This window comes from Molossus molossus, unplaced genomic scaffold, assembly GCF_014108415.1.
Source record: "Molossus molossus isolate mMolMol1 unplaced genomic scaffold, mMolMol1.p scaffold_m16_p_12, whole genome shotgun sequence".
Lineage (NCBI taxonomy): Eukaryota > Metazoa > Chordata > Mammalia > Chiroptera > Molossidae > Molossus > Molossus molossus.
Genome location: NW_023425347.1, coordinates 50,903,926 through 50,923,422, shown reverse-complemented (window position 1 = coordinate 50,923,422; position 19,497 = coordinate 50,903,926). Strand labels below are relative to the sequence as shown.

The 19,497-nt window shown below is 37.9% G+C and overlaps 1 protein-coding gene across 2 annotated transcripts in view; it reads left to right on the top strand.

Annotated features, from left to right (window-relative positions):
- LRRC7 (leucine rich repeat containing 7) overlaps positions 1 to 19,497 on the top strand; it is a 460,161-nt gene that overhangs the window by 423,178 nt on the left and 17,486 nt on the right. For both annotated transcript variants that reach the window (XM_036256050.1, XM_036256051.1), the window contains one exon: positions 3,725 to 3,817. In XM_036256050.1, coding sequence (XP_036111943.1) covers positions 3,725 to 3,817 — 93 coding nt within the window. The remainder of the gene's footprint in view (positions 1 to 3,724; positions 3,818 to 19,497) is intronic.

Below are 19,497 nucleotides of genomic sequence, written 5' to 3'. Positions count from 1 at the left end.
CTACATGAAAAACTCGTAGCCATCATCCCACACTATCAGTGCTTCCCTTTGGTTCTCAGTCTGAATGAAGAAACGTAAAGACCTATTCAACTTATCCTCCCTTTCACGGGATAATAATACTTTATATCAGTTATTCTCAACCTTGGCTATACATTAGAATCTGCTCAGGAGATTTAAAACACACTGATGCTTCGACCTCATTCCTAAAGAGACTGATTTCATTAGTCCAGATGTGACCTCAGTAATGGAATTTTTTTTTTTTTTTATCCTCACCCGAGGACATTTTTCCATTTTTTGTTCAGGTAGAGTGGGAGGGAGAGAGAGGAACAGAGAGAGAGAGAGAGAAACATCGATGTGAAAGGAACACATCGAGTGGCTGCCACCCGCACAACCGACCAGGGCCGGGGACAAACTGCAACCGAGGTGCCGCCCTTAGTGGGAACAGAACCCGGGTCTCTCTGGACCACAGGCCGACGCTCTAACCGCTGAGCCAAACCGGCCAGGGCAGTAATGGAATTTTTTAAACTCTCCAGGTGATTTTATGTGTAGCCAAGATGAGAACCAATATTTAAGATATTCCATAGGTCAACAATATGTTGTCATCATTGTTATTTAAAGTAATCACTACCTTCCAGAAATTATAGATGATGATCTCACAGGGCCTCACTGCTATATAACAATCTACTCTGTCATGGGCCTCTCTAAGATACACCCAGTATTTTGTTAAAACAAGATTAACACAGACCAGAAGAATCAGTGAAGTCAAATGAGGAAAACAGATGCTGAAAGAAGCAAACCCACCAATCACTGCCGGGCTATTACTTATGTCTTTAGCCAGAAATTTCATTCATTGTTTTTAGCATCTTAACAGAAAAACAGATGTTGACTCTCATTAAATAAGCTATTTACTGGCCTCCTGGATCTGGCCTTTTACTAGAACACTGCATTTTCTCTTTGCTCATTCTCTGCAGTCTCAGACTGCTTCGTGGCTGTAAGATATTCTCTCCTCTTGACATGGCCCCTGTGGGCCTTACCAGGCAGGTGGGACTCCTGTGTGAGATGGATACGCTCTCTGACATGCTTTATGGGACACAACAGTCGCAATACAACCTATTAGCCATACTATAATATGCCCAAGGGTAGTCTGGCTTCAGATAAGAATTTATGGTTGTTTGTCACACTTATAAAAGTACAGTGTCATCTTTCTTTTTTCTAATATTAAAAATATATATTGAGGCAGTCTTTTATATACTTGGCACATACAAAATTTATTTCCCTTGTATTTTTAGTGCCTTCCAGATTGACAATAATATAAAATAGATTGAGAAGGACTAGAAAGTATTCTCAACAGTTTACTTTGTAAATCAAATTGTTGCATGTGTTTCCTCACAGGTTTCACGGTAGCCTGGGGAAAGCTAGAGTGCATATACCTTCTATGTGTTACATTGTGCCACATAAAAATTTTATATTAGAAAGACATAACCTAGATCTTAAATACTTTAATCATAAATGCACAGGCAGATGGGAAAACACAAAGGTAAAATATTTAAATCATGTAAGTTCCTTTCTTCCCATGTTCTAATTAACCACTAATAACCAAAAAAGAACTACAAGGTAAGTTGGTATATCGAATAAAGCTCAAATATTCCTTGGAGCTACATCAAGTGATTATATGTTCATATCCACAGTCTGTGAGCCTTATAAATGCAAAACTGTTACAAGTTTTCTATTATGTACCTTCTATCAGCCTGTGATAACCAGTTTTAATACTTCTAGCTGAATTAAAGGAAGAGTTGTAATTGAACATATCTTTAAAATAAAAATATGGGAGAGTACTTATGGCAATTGCAGTTTCACATAATTTAGAAACTATTCATTACTGACTCTACCATAAAAATTACATTAGCAGAGAGTTTTTGCCTTTGTGTTGCAAGTGAACTGTGTAACATTTAACTATTCTATTCATTATTATGAAATATGACAGTGAATTAAGAATAGTTCCATTAAATGGCCAAGCCTAATTGATCTAGTTCCCAAAGACTCACAATATATGCTGATTATGTCAGGAATAGGACTCGAATTTGCCTTGAACTACCTAAGAGGTAGGGCTTAAAGGGACCTCAAAAATAAAAACGGAGAGAGCATTTTGGGCATTTGCATTTGCCCATAAGCAAATTAGTAGACTAAGCAAGATTGCTGGGGAAAACATTAAGCTACTTAAGAATGCAAACATTCTCATCATCTTTAAGAAATTTTCCAGTCTATATTTATATAAATACAAAATATATGCTAATGTATTCCTTTAGATATTTTTTCTTGTCTATATTAATCTTTTTTTCCTGCTAATCTCTGGTCATACTTGGTTCACCTAGTTCCATTACTTGTTCTGTGTTTAAAAGGTATAAAAGTAGCCGGGCTGGTGTGACTCAGTGGACCGAGAGGTGCAGGTTGATGCCTGGGTTGCAGGCTCGATCCCCAGTAGGGGGCGTGCAGGAGGCAGCTGATCTATGTTATCTCTCTCACATCAATGTTTCTCTCTCTCCCTTCCTCTAAAAAATCAATAAAAACATACTTTTTAAAAATAAAGTTATAAAAGTGTTTTCTTTCTTTATGGAACCCAAGTGTATGCTCCCACTGGGTTTTAAGTCTTTCGATCACCTGGGGTCACCCCCATCTCACTGTACAGAGATAACTGGCATTTTCACCACAGCCCACACACGCGTCCCCAGCCCACGATCGGCAAGAATTCCTGTCTGTCATAGTTTCTCTAGGTCATTCTGGCCCTCATTTCCCTTCTACGGAATTCTTGATCTCCATTCTTTGTATCAGCTCTCATAACAGCTATCACCTTTTCTGCAGCCGTACCTCAAGGTGACCTACCCCAATGCCATCATTTTCCCATACTACAAAGCACAAGGATCTTGTGTTTAACAGACTTTCATTGATGACTTGGGTTTGGGGGGAGTAATATAGCACAGAATACTAAATTATTAGCCCCCAGTGCTATGTAATGTTTGACTATCCTCTGTCACAAATAATTTCTCCATGTTCTTGGCCTCTTTTTTTCCAGTGTTCCTTTTCTTCCAGGACTTCTAACTGCCTCCCCAGAAGCTGCTGCTAAATTCAAAACAGTTTTTACTGAGTATTTCACGTGTCCTTCGTTTCACCCTCAGTCAAGCTACGGCCAAAAGTTCTCTCCTTTCTCAAACTAAAAGTCCCGCTGTTTCTAAACAATAGAATTTTCTACCTTGGAGATGAATTGTACTCACCTAGGAAGCGGCAGCAACTTATTTAAATACTGGAGCCATATTTTCCCCAACTGGATTTGCAGATTTTCTTTTACTCATTGAAACATCCTTTCACATTAGTCAGAATAGATGTGCATTTAAAGTAGGTAATTTACATAATTCACAATGTTTTTGTTATAAGGCTTTAAATTTTTTAAAACTGCTCGTCAAAATTTAATCTTGCACACAGTAAGGAATAAATACTTACTGATGTTCTGCTTGCAGGTAATTTCAAGCTAGTTTCAAACATAACTGATGCCTATAGAAACACTAAATATTTTGTCAGATTTTATACTGTCTTTTCGGTACCAAGGTAACACAAACTAGTCTCAAGAACTTAAGTGAAATGGGAATTTTTTCTACTGGGATGCAGTTATGTGAAGATATTTAGCTTTGATATGTATTGGATTACCTTTTTATATCTTTTTTTTACATAGTTTTGTGTGAGAATAGAAAAGAATCCTGGCCTTGGATTTAGCATCAGTGGTGGAATTAGTGGACAAGGAAATCCATTTAAACCTTCTGACAAGGTAAGAAGCGAATTCCTAATGACAATTTTAATTAGAAAAAAAGTCTTCTATTGCAGAAAAAAAAAAAAAAAAAGATTGGAAAAAAAGTTAAGTGTTGTACTGTGTTTTAATAAGCTAGCTAACTATGAAGCCAATTAGAAACTTCTTCAGCCCTGGGAAAAAGAATTCACTGCAGTGCTTGACAAATCCTAAAAATAAGAAAAATAAATAAATGTAAGCATTCTCTTTGAAAGGAAAATTGTTTCTGACCTTTTGTTTTGTTCGCAGTTGTTTATATTTGTAAAGAAAGCTATTCAGGCAATTTCTAATAAGTTGTGGGCAAATGTTTTCTTGTAGACCACTTATTTGGGAAAATGTTTTCTCCTAGGAACAGAATAATTAAATTATGATTCAATACCAGGGCCAGCTGACTAACATCTCTTTACTTCATCATGTTTGTAAAGTATTTTACTAACAGAATTGTAGAACTGGAAACCACAAAAAAGAAACGTTCTTTGAGAAAATCAGAGTTAGCCATGGCAGAGGGACCAGGTCCTCCCACGCTTACCCCCGTTTGTCAAACCATAGAAAACGTTTCACCACCACCACCCCCAGTTCTAACCTCTGCCATTGCCTGAACATCCAACATGCTGCCCATGCTCACATCTGGCCTCTCTGACCACTTGTGGACCACCTGACTTTTTATTTTTAAAAATGTATCCTGAGCCACATCACCTGCCCTACTACCATCACTGTTTAATGCTCTCAGTTTCGAATCAATCGGTGATTATAAATTGATGATAATTGAAGCTATTTTCTTTGGATCTGATCAAATGTAATTGCATTAAGAGACATCAGAAAACTTTAGGATGAGGAAGAAAGTTAGAAGTTAGCTATGAATACAACCTCCACGGGCTCTCTGTCTACTTATAAGTCACAACCTGGTGCAGATCCTTTCTACTCACCATTAGAAAGATAACCCACACATCAACTTCTGATCAGAAGACCTGCTTCTGAAAACACTCTGGGGTCTCTACTCTGGAATTTCTGTAGCCTGAAACACAGCCCTTAACTCTTTCTTTTCCTCCATTTCTCCCCAATCTTGCTTCCTACCCTTCTTTATGCCCTTCTTCCTTTCCTTTCTGGAGAAAAAGACAAGAGAGAGAGGTTGGACCAAAAGGAAGAATTATTCACACTATACACTTTAGAATGGAAGGGACTGGAGAGAAATCCTCAGTGGCCACAGATGGGAGTTCCTTTGGTCCCCTGGTTGGAGCAGCTATTTATATATAAGAATGTGTGTGAGACAGTCCTATATATTTGGGGGAATGCCAGTTAGAAATGTATGTGCATACGACATTTTTATTTTGAAATGCTGTTGAGGATAACCATCAACTTGGTAGATTTAAAATATTCATGGTTTAGTAGGACCAAGTGTTCACTGAATTTTAACAAATTATTAATGTATCTTAAGATAAAAAGTATGGAAGTTTGAAATTATTAGAAAAATGACAGTATTTTTTAAAGCCTCAAATCATTATACCTTCTACTTCTTGATTCTTATTTCTGTCCTCCATAAGTTCTGTCAATGAAAAGATAATAACCTTATTCATAAGACAGTTGAAATTCAAAAGAAATTTTTTCTCTCCTTTCTCATCAGAACATCCATCTTTTTACTATATTATTATAAGTCGCAGGGTAATAAATACTTTAAAATTAAGGATGACAGAGTGCTAAATTGTCAAGATGTCTAAATGCTACTGCTTTTCTGCTGTTATGTTCAACTGAAGGAGATGGTAGATGTGAGGCTTTCGAATAATAACTTGTAATTCTTCCACTATGAGGAATCAGAACACTCTATGACTATCACTTTAATTCCTCATTTGTAACATTTTGATGACTCTAGGGAGACTGGATTATTTCTATACTTTTACCATTTGCTCTGGGTTAAATGCAACAGATACAGAGCTTAAATTGTATTCTGTGTCCATCAAAAGATTTTCCCTCAAAAGCACTTTTCTTTGCTTGGTTACTCTCTAAAACATTTCACAATCTGAAAAGTGTATCTCTATTATTGCGAAATTGATTGGGATAATTAAAAGTTCCAAATCAACAGAAGACTCAAAACTGCTCTTACTTTATTGACCACTTTGGGTGCCGTGCCAAACAGGGGAGACACTTAGGTAAAAGTGTTCAGAGGATCACCAGGCGGATGTGGCTCAGTGGACTGAGCATGGTCCATGCACTGAGAAGTCCCAGTTTGATTCCCAGTCAGGGCACATGCTCAGGTTTCAGGCTGTATCCCCAGTAGGGGGCATGCAGGAGGCAGCCAAATGATGCTTCTCTCTCACATCGATGTTTCTATATCTCTCTCACTTCCTCTCTCTCTAAAAATCAATAAAAACATACTTTAAAAAATAAAATAAAAGTGTTCAGAGTATCTAAAGACATTGGCTCTGACAATTTACATAAGAATTTAATCCACTCACAAGGAGAGGGATTAAGCTCTTGAGAATTCAAATGCATTTCTGTAGCCCTACTGCCCCATTCTTAAAGTGGTTGCATCAAATTTAGAGTAGAACCCAGTGCCTATACCAACCCAAAAATACCAAACAGTAAGAAAAGGAACTTTAAAAATACCTGTCTCCAGTGTTGAAAAACATTGTTTTTTCATGAGTTGGCTAATTTAGAGATGAGGGTGAGAGAAACAAATTAAACAGGTGTTTAAATTCAACAGATACTACCGGAGTTGGAGGTGGATACTTTGTAAGAAATCCTAATCATGCAAAAGCTTAAATTTAATATGATACATACTCCCTTCCCATAAACAAGTCATGGATTAGAAATATTCTCAGAAGCACACTGTGTTATTTTACTTACTGCTCATGAATGTTTGACTGTTTTGTAATGCACTCAAAATTCTAAGTATCCTTGATATCTGAATGACTTAAAGGCATAGAGGACTTTCTCTACTAATGTAGCCTAATAAATCGGTTCCATTCTCTTCGTTATGATTGATGGGAACCACTGTTTCAGCCGAATGCCAAGGATCATTGTGACATAGCATCCAAACTGACTACCTGGTACACAGCCCAATCAGGAAAGCATGAAGTTGTCATCCTAAAAGGCTGACAGCAGGGGACTGCAGCAGACGTGAGCAGTGCTGTTCAGTCTGGCAGAAGTCCCCATTTACATTCTGTCTTAGCATAAGACTCTTGCAGAAAACCCTTTGGGACAGCCCAAAAATTAACTGAGACTTTAAGGAGAACTTAGAATTAAGCCAATACGGGCACTGTTTTGAGCCAGACTTCGGGAGCTTAGAACTGCATCTGATCTTTCAAGCCTAACTCCTCTTAAAGAACCCAAAGTAGTCCTAATCAAATATTGTCTCCTCTGGTTAAACAGATAAGCACAATTACTCCGGTGGTTCATATCATTGTCTGAACGATGTTTAGTAGTTGATCAACCCAATTCACTCATCATGGAATGTATTATTTGGGGTTCATTGCCAGGTGAAAACATACTTGGAAAGAGAAAACTAGATAAAACTGGCCCTACCTGATGCTTGTCTATGCCCTCCCACTGAAGTGGATGGAAGCCACGGTTGGGTTTCTTATTACAGAAAAACATTGCTGTCAAGATGGCAAGGTGCTAAAGAGAAGTGCAAGATTTTGATCCAACAAATATGATGATAACAATAAAAGTAACAAAAATAATAGCCTTTTATTAAGCATCTACTATATTAGGTCCTTCATATACATGAAGTTATCTGATCCTCATAAAAACTTGTGTTAGTTGAGTGTTATTCCTCATTTTTCTGAGGCCCATAGGGGTTAATTACCTTGAGCAAGGTCATGTAGTTGATCTGTGGCAGAACCCAAATTGATCTGACTCCAAATACTTTTCTCTTAATAAGCACTGTGATGCATGCCTCTATCTGCAAATGCCACTTAGCAGAAGAGCCACATGACGAATGTATACCCTATAGAGTTGAAACTAATGTGATATTCTAATATTGAAAGTATTACAGAGCCATCTAATTAGTCATAGTCTAGATATTTGCTTCAACAAGTCCTTGGAAGTCAGCATGTATTCTCTATTGAACCTAGATCATTTGAAGCATACTGTACATAGTGGATTGCTAAGCAATTATAAAACCTTTGGACTGAGATATCATTACAGAGGTGATTATGCCAATGGAACAAATCACAATATCTTTGTCTATATTTAAATGTTCATAAAGTAGTAGTTCCTGATTGCAAAATACCAGTAGTTTACTAATACAATTTTCATGTTGTATTGGTTAACTGGATGTTGTTAGAAAGAAGAACCTGAATGAATGGATGAGTGATATACCGTGTTATGCAGTGACTTCAAAAAGCAGCCAAAGGCTCTGCAAATTAATGAATCTTTAATGATGCATTCACATAGTCCTTCATTCAGGGACTGATATCGCTCCTTGCCTCATTTGAGGAGGGAAGACTAAGCTCCTAGAGGTTAAATATATTAAAGCAAACTCACAGCCCCTTTCCCTATATGCTCTAAATGCGCAGCACTGAACAGTCCCATGAACAATTATCTAGTCATAGGATCAAAATGAAAGCTATATTATGAATATCTGCAAAACACTTGACAGTAGGAAATACACATACTTGAGCATCTGGATCAAAGAATCACTATTTTCCACAGTTTTATCTTAAACACTCACACTCAGGGGATGCCAGAACGCCAATATCTGTTTCCACTGATTTGGGCAATCTGCCTGCAGACGCAGAAATAATAGAAGAAACAAATTCATGCCCTTTGTTCAGATGTCTTAATTTGCCTATGGTACAGGTAAAATTACAAGCCAAGAAAGAATATTGGAGGCATGGCAAACATAAAATATAATCACCAAGCCCTGGCCAGTTTGGCTCAGTGGTTAGAGTGTTGGCCCATGGACAGAAGGGTCGAGGGTTCAATTCCTAGTCAAGAGAACATACCTGGGTTACAGGTTAGATTCCCAGCCCCAGTTGGGATTGTGCAGGAGAAAACCAATCAGTGTGTCTCTCTCACATTCAATGTTTCTCTCTCTCCCTTTCTCCCTCCTCCCTCCCTCTCTTCCACTCTATCTAACAATCAGTGGAAAAATATCCTTGGGTGAGGATTAATTAGAAGACAAAAAACAATATATATATATATATATATATATACACACACACACACACACACACACAAAATCGCCAATAAACTCTAAATAAATATTCTGGAATTTTATAGTAAATTGCTATATCATATTCTACGTAACTTCTAAAAGATTGACTCCAGCTGCTAAACCAGCCTGGAAGGACTTAAGCTCCTGTTCCTTACACCCCACCTTCCACCCCTAGAAAAAACATAGGGCTTTTTTCTGTGTAGAGATTCATATTGCGTCAAATAAAATATATTTATAATTGATATTAAGAAGAGAAGAAGCATTAGAAGTGCAGAATCAAAGCATTATTTGATACCTGTACCTGGGGATAACAATGCCCAGAGGTGTGCTTGACATGCACATTGGAAAATGCACAAGAATAATTTTACAGGTTCGCTCAGCCTCATGACATTGGGTGAATTATAAACAAAAAGCTGCAAAAGATATGCTCTTGACTGATGAAAAAGGTGCATCCCATATGTCTGTTTCCTGTCATGCATTCTCCATGGATATAAAAATCAAGAATAGCAAACAGATTTATGTAGAACGCCACACAGCCTATGATTTATATTTACTACATAAATATTAAACTGCATAAAACACATTTTCTTCATTTTGTACCACTACTAGAGAAATATGATTTATTTTGTATATTTTTTAATTCATTTTATAATATAATTTATACATCTGTCCCATCCTTAATTCTACTTCAAGTGATCATATACAGTGATACCTCGGTTCTCGAACATAATTCGTTCCAGGAGGACGGTCGAGAACCGAATTGTTCGAGAACCGAAGCAATGAAACCAATAGGAAAGCGTGACTCCACAAAGCGTGACTCTCTCTCTGCACTCACACTGATGACGCAAGCAAGGCGCGCTGGACCGAATGAACGCCATTCGGCTCATCTCGGAAGTTCGAGTTCCAAATATTTGTTCGGATTCCGAGACAAAAGTTTCTCGAATCTCCATTTGGTCGAAAACCGAGGCGTTTGAGAACCGAGGTATCACTGTAATGCAAAGTGATTTGGAGAATCTATGCATTATGTAAAAGTAACACAGGATCAAGGGATAAATATAATATTGTTTATATACTGCCTTTTAGACTAAATTTAGAAAGGGGCTGAAACAGATGGTTTTTAAAATAAATACCAAGCATAAATGATTTTACAGCACAATGGATTATTTCAGCTGCATGATAATCACATTGTATTTGAGGTTCAGAGCGCCACTTGGTTGTTTGAAGACAGTAAAACTGAGATTTAAAAAAATATATATATATATTTTTTTTGCCTGTGCTGTCTTTGTCTTGTATACTGATGAAGAAAAACGTCCTGAGTCTATCAGAAACATTGATAAAAAGGTAGTCTATACAACCTCATGTTAATAGAATTCCTACAGGAATGGCCACTTCCATGAAGCTTTTTAAAAAGTCATGAATGTGCCCTGGCCGGTTTGGCTCAGCGGTTAGAGCATCGGCCTGCGGTCCCGAGAGACCCGGGTTCGGTTCCCGCTAAGGGCACGTACCTCAGTTGCAGTTTGTCCCCAGCCCTGGTTGAGTTGTGCGGGTGGCAACTACTCGATGTGTCCCTTTCACGTCAATGTTTCTCTCTCTCTCCCTCCCACTCTTATCTGAACAAAATAAATTAAAAAAATGTCCTCAGATGAGGGTGAAAAAAAAAGTCATGAATGTGCTGTAGCCAATTGGATAATTTTGGCGCATAGACATTTTCATATAAAGAAGACGTGGATTTCAGCTTATGAAAGAATATAATAAAATGCAACAACCCAGGCTCGGTTCTTTAGGGTACTGTCACTGGGGCATTCACATGAAAAAATAAGGTGATTAAAAAGTGCCATTTTAAATAACAATGACTGGGGCATTTTAATTCAGCGATATATTTAGAAAATCACTAGAACCAAGATTGCTATCACCTTGTGATAATTTGTAACAATTAGTAAAATATTTTCCTGTGGAAGTAAAGCCCTATGCATAGCCTGCTATACTTATACTAGTCTGTTGCTAGTGTTATATATTATTTATGTTCTGTTTGCTGCGTCATCTTAGCTATTTAACATGGAACAAAATAAGCAAAACAAGCAGACAGAAAATGATGTGGGAACAGATCAAGAAACTTTTTTTTTAGTTTGTTGCTATTCATTGAAATAAGTCAGACATTCCTTGCCCAGCTGGTGTGGTTCAGTGGTTGAGCATCGACCCATGAGAGTGCTGGTTCGATTCCAGGTCAGGGCACATGCCCAGGTTATGGGCCTGATCCCTAGTGGCGGGTGTGCAGGAGGCAGTCAGTCGATGTTCTCTCTCATCGATGTTTCTATCTTTCTCCCTCTCCCTTCCTCTTTCTAAAAATTAATAAAGAAAAAAAAATTTTAAGAAAAAGGTCAGACATTTCTCAATCAAAATTTGAAAGACTTAAAGTTAGTTCATATATAATACCTTATTTAATAATTAAGAAGAATTAACAAGTCCACCAGTGAGAGAAAGTTTATTGCTGAGAGTCAAGTAGATCTTTTGAAAATGTGTAAAATCTTTCATACTCCATTTACAAATTTACTAGCACATGCTTTAAGTGGTATGTCAAGGACATCACACTTTTTCTAGTTTCTTGCTTGAAAATGTTATAACCAACTAGAATTCTTGGGATAACCCAAATTAATAGAACTAAAACAAAACAAAAAAATAAAATAGCCCTGGCCAGTTTGGCTCAGAGGTTAGTGCGTCAGCCTGTAGACCAAGGAGTCACGGGTTCGATTCTGGCCAAAGGCAAGTACATTGGTTGCAGTTTGTCCCTGGCCCTGGTCAGGGTCCTGCGGGAGGCAACCAGTCAATGTGTCCCCCTCACATCGATGTTTCTCTCTTTCTCTCTCTCCCACCCCCAACCCTCACTCTATCTTAAAGATAAATGGAAAATATATCCTCCAATGAGGATTTTAAAAAATAACAAAATAAAATAAAAAGGAATACCTGCTAAGTGTCTGCCTGTGGCAATAATCTTTAACTTTTTTTAAATTTACCCAGATAACATTTAGGATGTATCTCAATAATATATATGTAATAACAGTATCATCCACTTTTTTCCATTCTGCCCCCCAAAGTTGTTTTATGTTAAAAGGAGGAAGTGCATTTTATCTTCTAAGTCTGGCTTCCAAAGAATCACTAGTAGGCAAAATACAGAAATGACATATTCCTACCAGGCAAGAAGATACTACAGAGCTTTAATTTTTTGTAGTTTGTATTTGTCTAAAGTCAGTTTCCCTAGATGCAGAGTCTGAGATGGGGATTTCTGTGCAAGTGGTTAATTGAAATGGCTCTTGGGTGAAATCTCTAAGGGACTGAGGGAAGTAGATGGAGCAGAGGAAGAAACTAAGCAAAGATATGTGTTTAGTGGAAGCCTGGTTGCACGGGTTACTCTGGAGCATGACATCACTACCTTGAGGAGGGAAACAGCCTTTGGTTCTCATAACCGTCAGTCATGGCTACAAGCCATTCCCGGGCAGGAGGGTGTAACCTTCCAAGCATTCCCCAAGAAGACTCCTGGCTGAGTGTAATTTTCAAGAGAAGTGTCAGATGTGAGCTGTGGGCTGCTGGATGAGAGCACCGGTCTGATAAAGGGAAATCTGGGCAGGTCACCAAAAGTGTCCATAACAGTATTTTAAACAATAGATTTTTTTTTTCATCTTTCAAACTGAAAGTACTCTAGCACCAGAGATCCTGGTGTGCTTCCAGCTCTGAGAAGCACTGCCCTGGAGCCTGAGGTCCTTCCACTGTGGCATCAAACCGCAGGTGTTGCCAGAGCAGCTGAGGCTTCAGCAGAGACTGTGTCAGACTGGTTTTGGCAGTGAGACCCATTTAAGTCTGCTTTTAAATCCTTGTAATTTTTCTGATTAAATGCTTTTTTGTTTTTTTCTTTTTTAAAAAAGACTGCTATATTTCATCAAGTCCTAGGCACCCCAAGAAATAATAATCACCAACTGAACCAAATCCTTGGTCTTTTGCAGCTAAAGAAAGTAGTTTTAAAAGCTAGACATTGCCCAGCCAGTGTGGCTCAGTGGTTGAGCATCGACCCGTGCACCAAGAGGTCGCCGGTTCCATTCCCAGTCAGGGCACATGCCCAGGTTGTGGGCCAGATCCCTAGTGACGAGCATGCAGGAAGTGGCCAGTCGATATTCTCTCATCGATGTTTCTATCTCTCTCTTCCTGTCCCTTCTTCTCTCTCTAAAATCAATAGAGAAAAATAAATAAACAAAAACTATACATTAGTCAGAAGGAGCAGGGGAGTTTGGAGTGAACACCCTTAGATGAAAAGGAAAAAAAAAAAAAAAAAGCCATGTAAAAACAGATATGAGGGATCTAAGAAGTTTAAAGGAAACTCAAATAACTGCAAAAACATTTTTCTTTGTCTTTTTTCTCTTTGAGATGTGTAAAGATATCATGAGAACTCTTAAGTTCTGTAAATTCAAACTGAAGCCCTCCCTAAGGTCACTTGGATGAGTTGGGGGAGAGGCACAAAGAAATGGGAATAGGTTTCCAGGAAAGACGTGGACACCAAGTTTACCTGAAGGTCCTAGAACTAGAAAGTTACACTAGTAGATTGGAACTTAGAGTGAGTTACTGTAAAAAAAAAAATATATATATATATGTGTATATATATATACACACACACACACATAGACACACTTATGTATATAAAGATCAAGTTTCTGTCTAGTGGTGAATAGGTTAGGTAACCAGATTATGTAGGGTGTTCAAAAACATGTATACACAAAAAATATGTAATTATAAAGCCAGTGTTTATTAAAATGCATTTCATTTTCAAAATGTAATAGAATCTACAGTCACCCTGTATACATTTTTGGGGGTTACTCTGTATAAATAAAGATGAATCCAGAGTTAGATTAACCAGTAAGTAAATAATACCAGTTTAGGATTACTGTATAAGGTACAATGTGTTAGCCATTAAATGAAACCATACTAAATCAAAAATAATCATAATTTGACTGAATATAGCTGACAACAAAACAATTTTTCACTTTAAAAAAAAACTTATTTTAGCACAAGTGACATAAAAAAAAAAGTTTGACTGAATTTTTAATTCATTATTTTAAAATAGTACAGATAGTGTCAAAAAATTATACAATTGAAAAGCCTTTGAGGAAGCCTGAAGGTTGATAATCAAAAAGCTGATTACTGATACTATTTTAGGAATAGGTAGGAAGGAGAATCCACAGCCACCTTCAGTTACCCACTCCTGTTTTTAATAGTTTCTACTATTTTAGGCTGTGGATGAAGCTGAGAAGGAAAGCTATTTGGGGCTCTGACAGAATCAGCAAACTGTATAAAACTCAGCAATCTGAATATTCACCTTCAATTGAGGTCTCATATTAAATATGGGCTTTAAAAAATATTTATTCTATTTTTTCCAAAGAGACAGGAAATCTGGAAATCCAATATGTGAAGGAGTATGATAATTTACTTTTAAAAGAAAATATAAAAATCAAATGAAAGAAACTTTTCTTTATACTGAAGAATTCCACCAAGAAATAAACAGAAAGCAAAGTTACATTTGGTCATAATAGACAGACATCCCAGAGATGGTTCGTTGCTAAATCATGATTGGATTACTGGAGCTACTAATTTTAAAAAAATTATAAAGTAACCAATGCAATCACAATTTAACTTTTATATTCAAATTCCCTTAAAGATAACGACCCATGATGATCAGCCTCAAACTGTAAAAGATATTCTAGTTAAATTGTCATTTGCACAGGAATCTCAGATAAAAGGAAATAAATGGCTTATTTTTTAATGCTTGTAGGAAATAAAAAAAAATAGTATCTTTCAAAGAATACTTTCTTTTCCCTACTAAATAAACCTCTACAATGACCTAAACATATGGTGCCAGTCCAAAGAGTATACAATGTGCATTTCTTCTGTTAGGATCATCTGCATTATGTTGCCACTAGATATTTGTAATCACATGGTAATTTTTATCAGTTTTATTAGTATCCTTGTTGCTCCAATGCATTATTAACAAGTATTGTACAAACACAACCAAGCAATTTCTATTTTATTATTTACTTTATTTAAAAATTTGGGAGAGTTTGGAATTTCTTTAAAAGTCTACTCATAAGATTTTGTGATGTGTATAAAGGATTTGGGTCAGGCTGAGAATTTTTATTTGTATCTCTGTCTTTTGAGGCACAAATTTGCTAGGTTTCTAAAGCAATTGTCCTTGTGTTCATCTGTTACAGAGTTTACATTTCATTGTTTTGTCGGCTAATATTCAGCCATCCGTCCAAGTACCATATTCAGCGGCCAGCATCGCTTTTCTTCCTCCCCCTCTTCCTTCCCTCTCTCTCTCTTCCTGCCTCCCCTCTCTTCTCGTTTCTAATGGCCCTGGGACAAATCTCTTCTCTTGCTGCATATAAATTCCTCAGTTTTTACCATGGCAAGTTGTTCAAAGCCTAAGATTTGACACTCAGCAACTAATCTTGAAATATTGTGTCATCACACTTTTGAGCCATAGAAAGGAAAGATAAAGGTACTGATAATACCTTTATTCTTGCTGTGTCCAGTCTTCTGATAATCACAAGGACTAAGTAGATCCTGCCTATTGTGTATATGCGGTGCTACTTGTTTAAGCCACAACATAGTCTCCTACTAACCTTACTCAGTTCATGAAAAAAATATTGTGTCACATTTTTGGCAAAAGAAGTTTCCCCTCAGAAACTATTGAGTCTGTGGCTGTGTTTCTTATTTTCATGAGTCTGTTTTTCCTCCAGAAACACTCTTTGTACTTCCATAATTATATGAAAACATGAAGTATTATATTCTATAATATATAACCAATGTGTTTTGATTTGTAATTGTTGTAGTATGCAATTTTTATTTGAGATATGGCCTTCTTAGAATCCAATTTCTTAGCATCAGCTAAAGCCAGGATTTTTCAGAATTTTAAAGAAAAACATATTTCATAAGTTGAAGCTGTGGTTCCCTTAAGACAAGTTCTATTTTGGTGTCTCCACTTGCAATGGCTGAGACTGTCACAGTCATTCACCTTCATCATTAGAAAGCCATATAAAGTTCCTTTCTCCTCCAAAGTTAGAATGTTAAATGTTGGCCTTGTAGACTAACTTTCTCTGTGCTTTAAAGTTTATGTCCAATTGGTGTATAGGCTAGGTAACCAGCAAGACAAGGTCAGATCTTCACACTGTGAAAAACTTCCCATACTCACCCTTTTTCAAAATTATTGGTGAAAAGTAAAACTTTTTTGAAACTTCATTATCATTACCTTTGGAAAAGCCATTTATGATTTGCATAAAGACTAGCTTTAAAATGGGGAAGAAATATTAAATGGCAATAGATCATGCCTGTTTGTAGCCTTCAGCCAGCCCTCTCTAGATTAACTTTGGTTCCACCCTATGAGGGTTCCTCTGTGGTGCACGGGTCCATGGGGTCTGTGTCTGTCTCGAACACACCCACATTTGGTGTCTGAGGAGAGCGAAGACCTCCATGCCTTAGAAAGAACCGCAGCACTGTTGCTCTGTTGTGACATGTGCTCAGAGGTGGTGCCAAGGGAAAACCACACACTGTCAAGCCACTAAGGAACCTGAGAGCTGGACCTCAGGTACCAGACATCAGAAAAATACATTCAGTGATGCCCTAAACCGTTCATTAGATTCTAGAAGCCATTACTACAAAGGGCTGATGGTCCTGACTTGGAGCTACCAAAGGAAGGAGCCTCTGAAAATTACCAGGAAGCAGCAGAAAGCCCTCTGCCGAGGACCCATGTCCACTTCTGAGAGTGAACAATTGGAGTCACTACCACTGAGAGGCACCACTAGAATACTACAGATGAGATAGGAGCGATTTCTCAGTCCTCTTCACAGCTCCTTCTCTTAAACAAGAGATGCAAATCCTCTTACCTGTTGTTAATGCCAGGGAACAATAACAAATGATGGCCTTTCAATACACCCCATCTTGAGAGCAAAAAGAATTTCCTGACAATAAATCAGATATAGTTGAAGACTCAGAAACTCTCAATGTGGGCTTCTCTGGATAAAAAGACCTTGGATTATAGCTCAAATTCCAGGTTTCCAATATAAAATAACATTTATTGACTCTACCTTAAGGGCCATTCACTATTTTAAGTATTTGGTATATATTCACTCAATCTAACAAGTGAAACGTATACCATTATTATACTCATTTTACTGATGAGGATAAGTGAAGTACACAAAAGAGTTAGTTAACTTGCCTAAAGTCACCTATTTATAAATGATGAGCACAGACAGTCTAACTACAGAGTTATGCTCTTATCTACTTCTTACATTATGTGGTAGACAGAGAAAATGTCCCACCCAAAGATAGCCACATCCAAAGTCCTAGAACCTGTGAATATGTTACTTTACATGGCAAAAGAGACTTTGCAGAGGAGATTAAGTTAAAGACTTTGAAATGAGCAGATTATTCTGGATTAACCAGATGGGCTCAATCTAACCACGTGAGTCCTTAAAAACAGACTCTTGGCTGTGGTCAGATGCATATCTGACCACAGAGAAAGGTTCAGAGAGATGCAGAAGTGTTGGTTTTGAAGATGGAAATGGGGACCATGAGCCATGAAATGTGGACACTTCCTCGAAGCTGGAAAAGACAAGGAAACAGGTTCTCCTTTAGATATTCCAGAAAATACTGTAGTCCTGCCAATACATTTGTTTTAGCCCAGTGAGACCTGTGTTGGACTTCGGACCTACAGATAATAAGTTGGTGATGTTTTTAAGCCACTAAATGTGTGGTAATTTGTTACACCACCTCATTGAAAAATTTTTTGCCTCCTCTAGGCAATATGGTTCCACTGTAATCTTAGGTGTACAGATTGTTTCACTAGGTTTGAATGTATTTCATGGTGGTTTGTCCCACACTTAGCATTCTACCAAATGTTACAAGGAACTGAATATATTTTAGTTCTTGCCTTGTAGAGCTACAAAACCGATCAGATGCCATGAGTTGGGTCTTTGACACACACGAGATGGCTTACTGCCGTTTGGAAGTTAAGAAATGGCTTTTTCGCCCTGGCCGGTTTGGCTCAGCGGTTGGAGCATCCACCTGCGGTCCAGAGAGACCCGGGTTCGGTTCCCGCTAAGGGCATGTACCTCGGTTGCAGTTTGTCCCCGGCCCTGGTTGGTCGTGCGGGTGGCAGCCACTCGATGTGTCCCTTTCACATCGATGTTTCCCTCTCTCTCTCTCTTCCACTCTCTCCCTCCCACTCTATCTGTGCAAAAAATGGAAAAATGTCCTCGGGTGAGGATTAAAAAAAAAAAAAAAGAAATGGCTTTTTCCTAAACAGCAGGAAGTTGTTGTTCTGATTTTCAGAATGAACTGATACTTCTTCACCAAATTCTGTCATCAGTGCAAAGCAGTCTTTGAAGACAGAATTCGCTGAAAGGGTGACACGTTGCTACAGTGAGCTTTTTCAAAACAGTGTCCAAGCGTTCATATTTCTCATCAGTATTCATCGTGACAGAGACCACAAAATGGGTTCAAAACTATTCGGTCTCTCATAGCACAGTGTTTAGCTACATTAATACAGTGAAAAATCAGGGCATTGGCCTTTGCTAGCAGTCTTTTGGGAAACGTTCTGCCTCCACAAATCATGAATGCTAGACCATAATCAAACATAGCACTCACTGCTCTCTGTTTCTACTCACAGGGCAGTATGCTCGCTGATGGGATATATAGAGATTAAAAAAAAAAACAAAAAAACTATATCAGTGGTCAGAAGTAGTTTCTTATTTGATAAAGCTTATTGATTGAAAAGAAATAGTAAAGCTTTAGAAAACATCAGTACATGTTTCAGAAGACTTAGGACACCATCAGAGTGAGCTTCAGAGCAAGTCTTCAGAACAGCAGTTGAGTCCTGCGGAGCTTTGTGATGGATGAAATTAAACCTGCCACAGACAATACAGCAGGCACGATGTGGGGTATTGCTAGATCCTCCCAGCATTGCAGATGGGGTGGCCATAATTCAGCTCCTATGGTCTGGATTCATACAGTCATTATTAAAATTATTCCTGTACAAGGAGCTGAAGAAAGGCAATCAAAATTAATCAGGTGGACAGAATTTGGCTACTAAAATAACAGTCAAAACAACTTAACCTCCTGCATCCAAAGATGTAGTGGCTTATTTGGGGCAATAGTGTCATTCTGCCTTTTGTACCTAGACCCCAACAGCCAAGATAGGGGTTAGCAGGGAGACTCATTGCACACACAGTCTCCTGGATTGATGCAGTATGAGAGTTATATGCCTAGTGTGAAAAATACTGTGAGGTTATATTTGTTCTCACAACCAGTGCCATTCACCGGTCTGTTGGATGAGTCACTGGGCCTTATTCGACTGTCCTTTTCAAACAACCAGTTTTCTTTTTACTTCTGAGTTGACCATTTGTACAACAATTGACCTATTGTAACTACCTATTTGAGCATCACTCCTAACAGTGCCACATTAACCTGA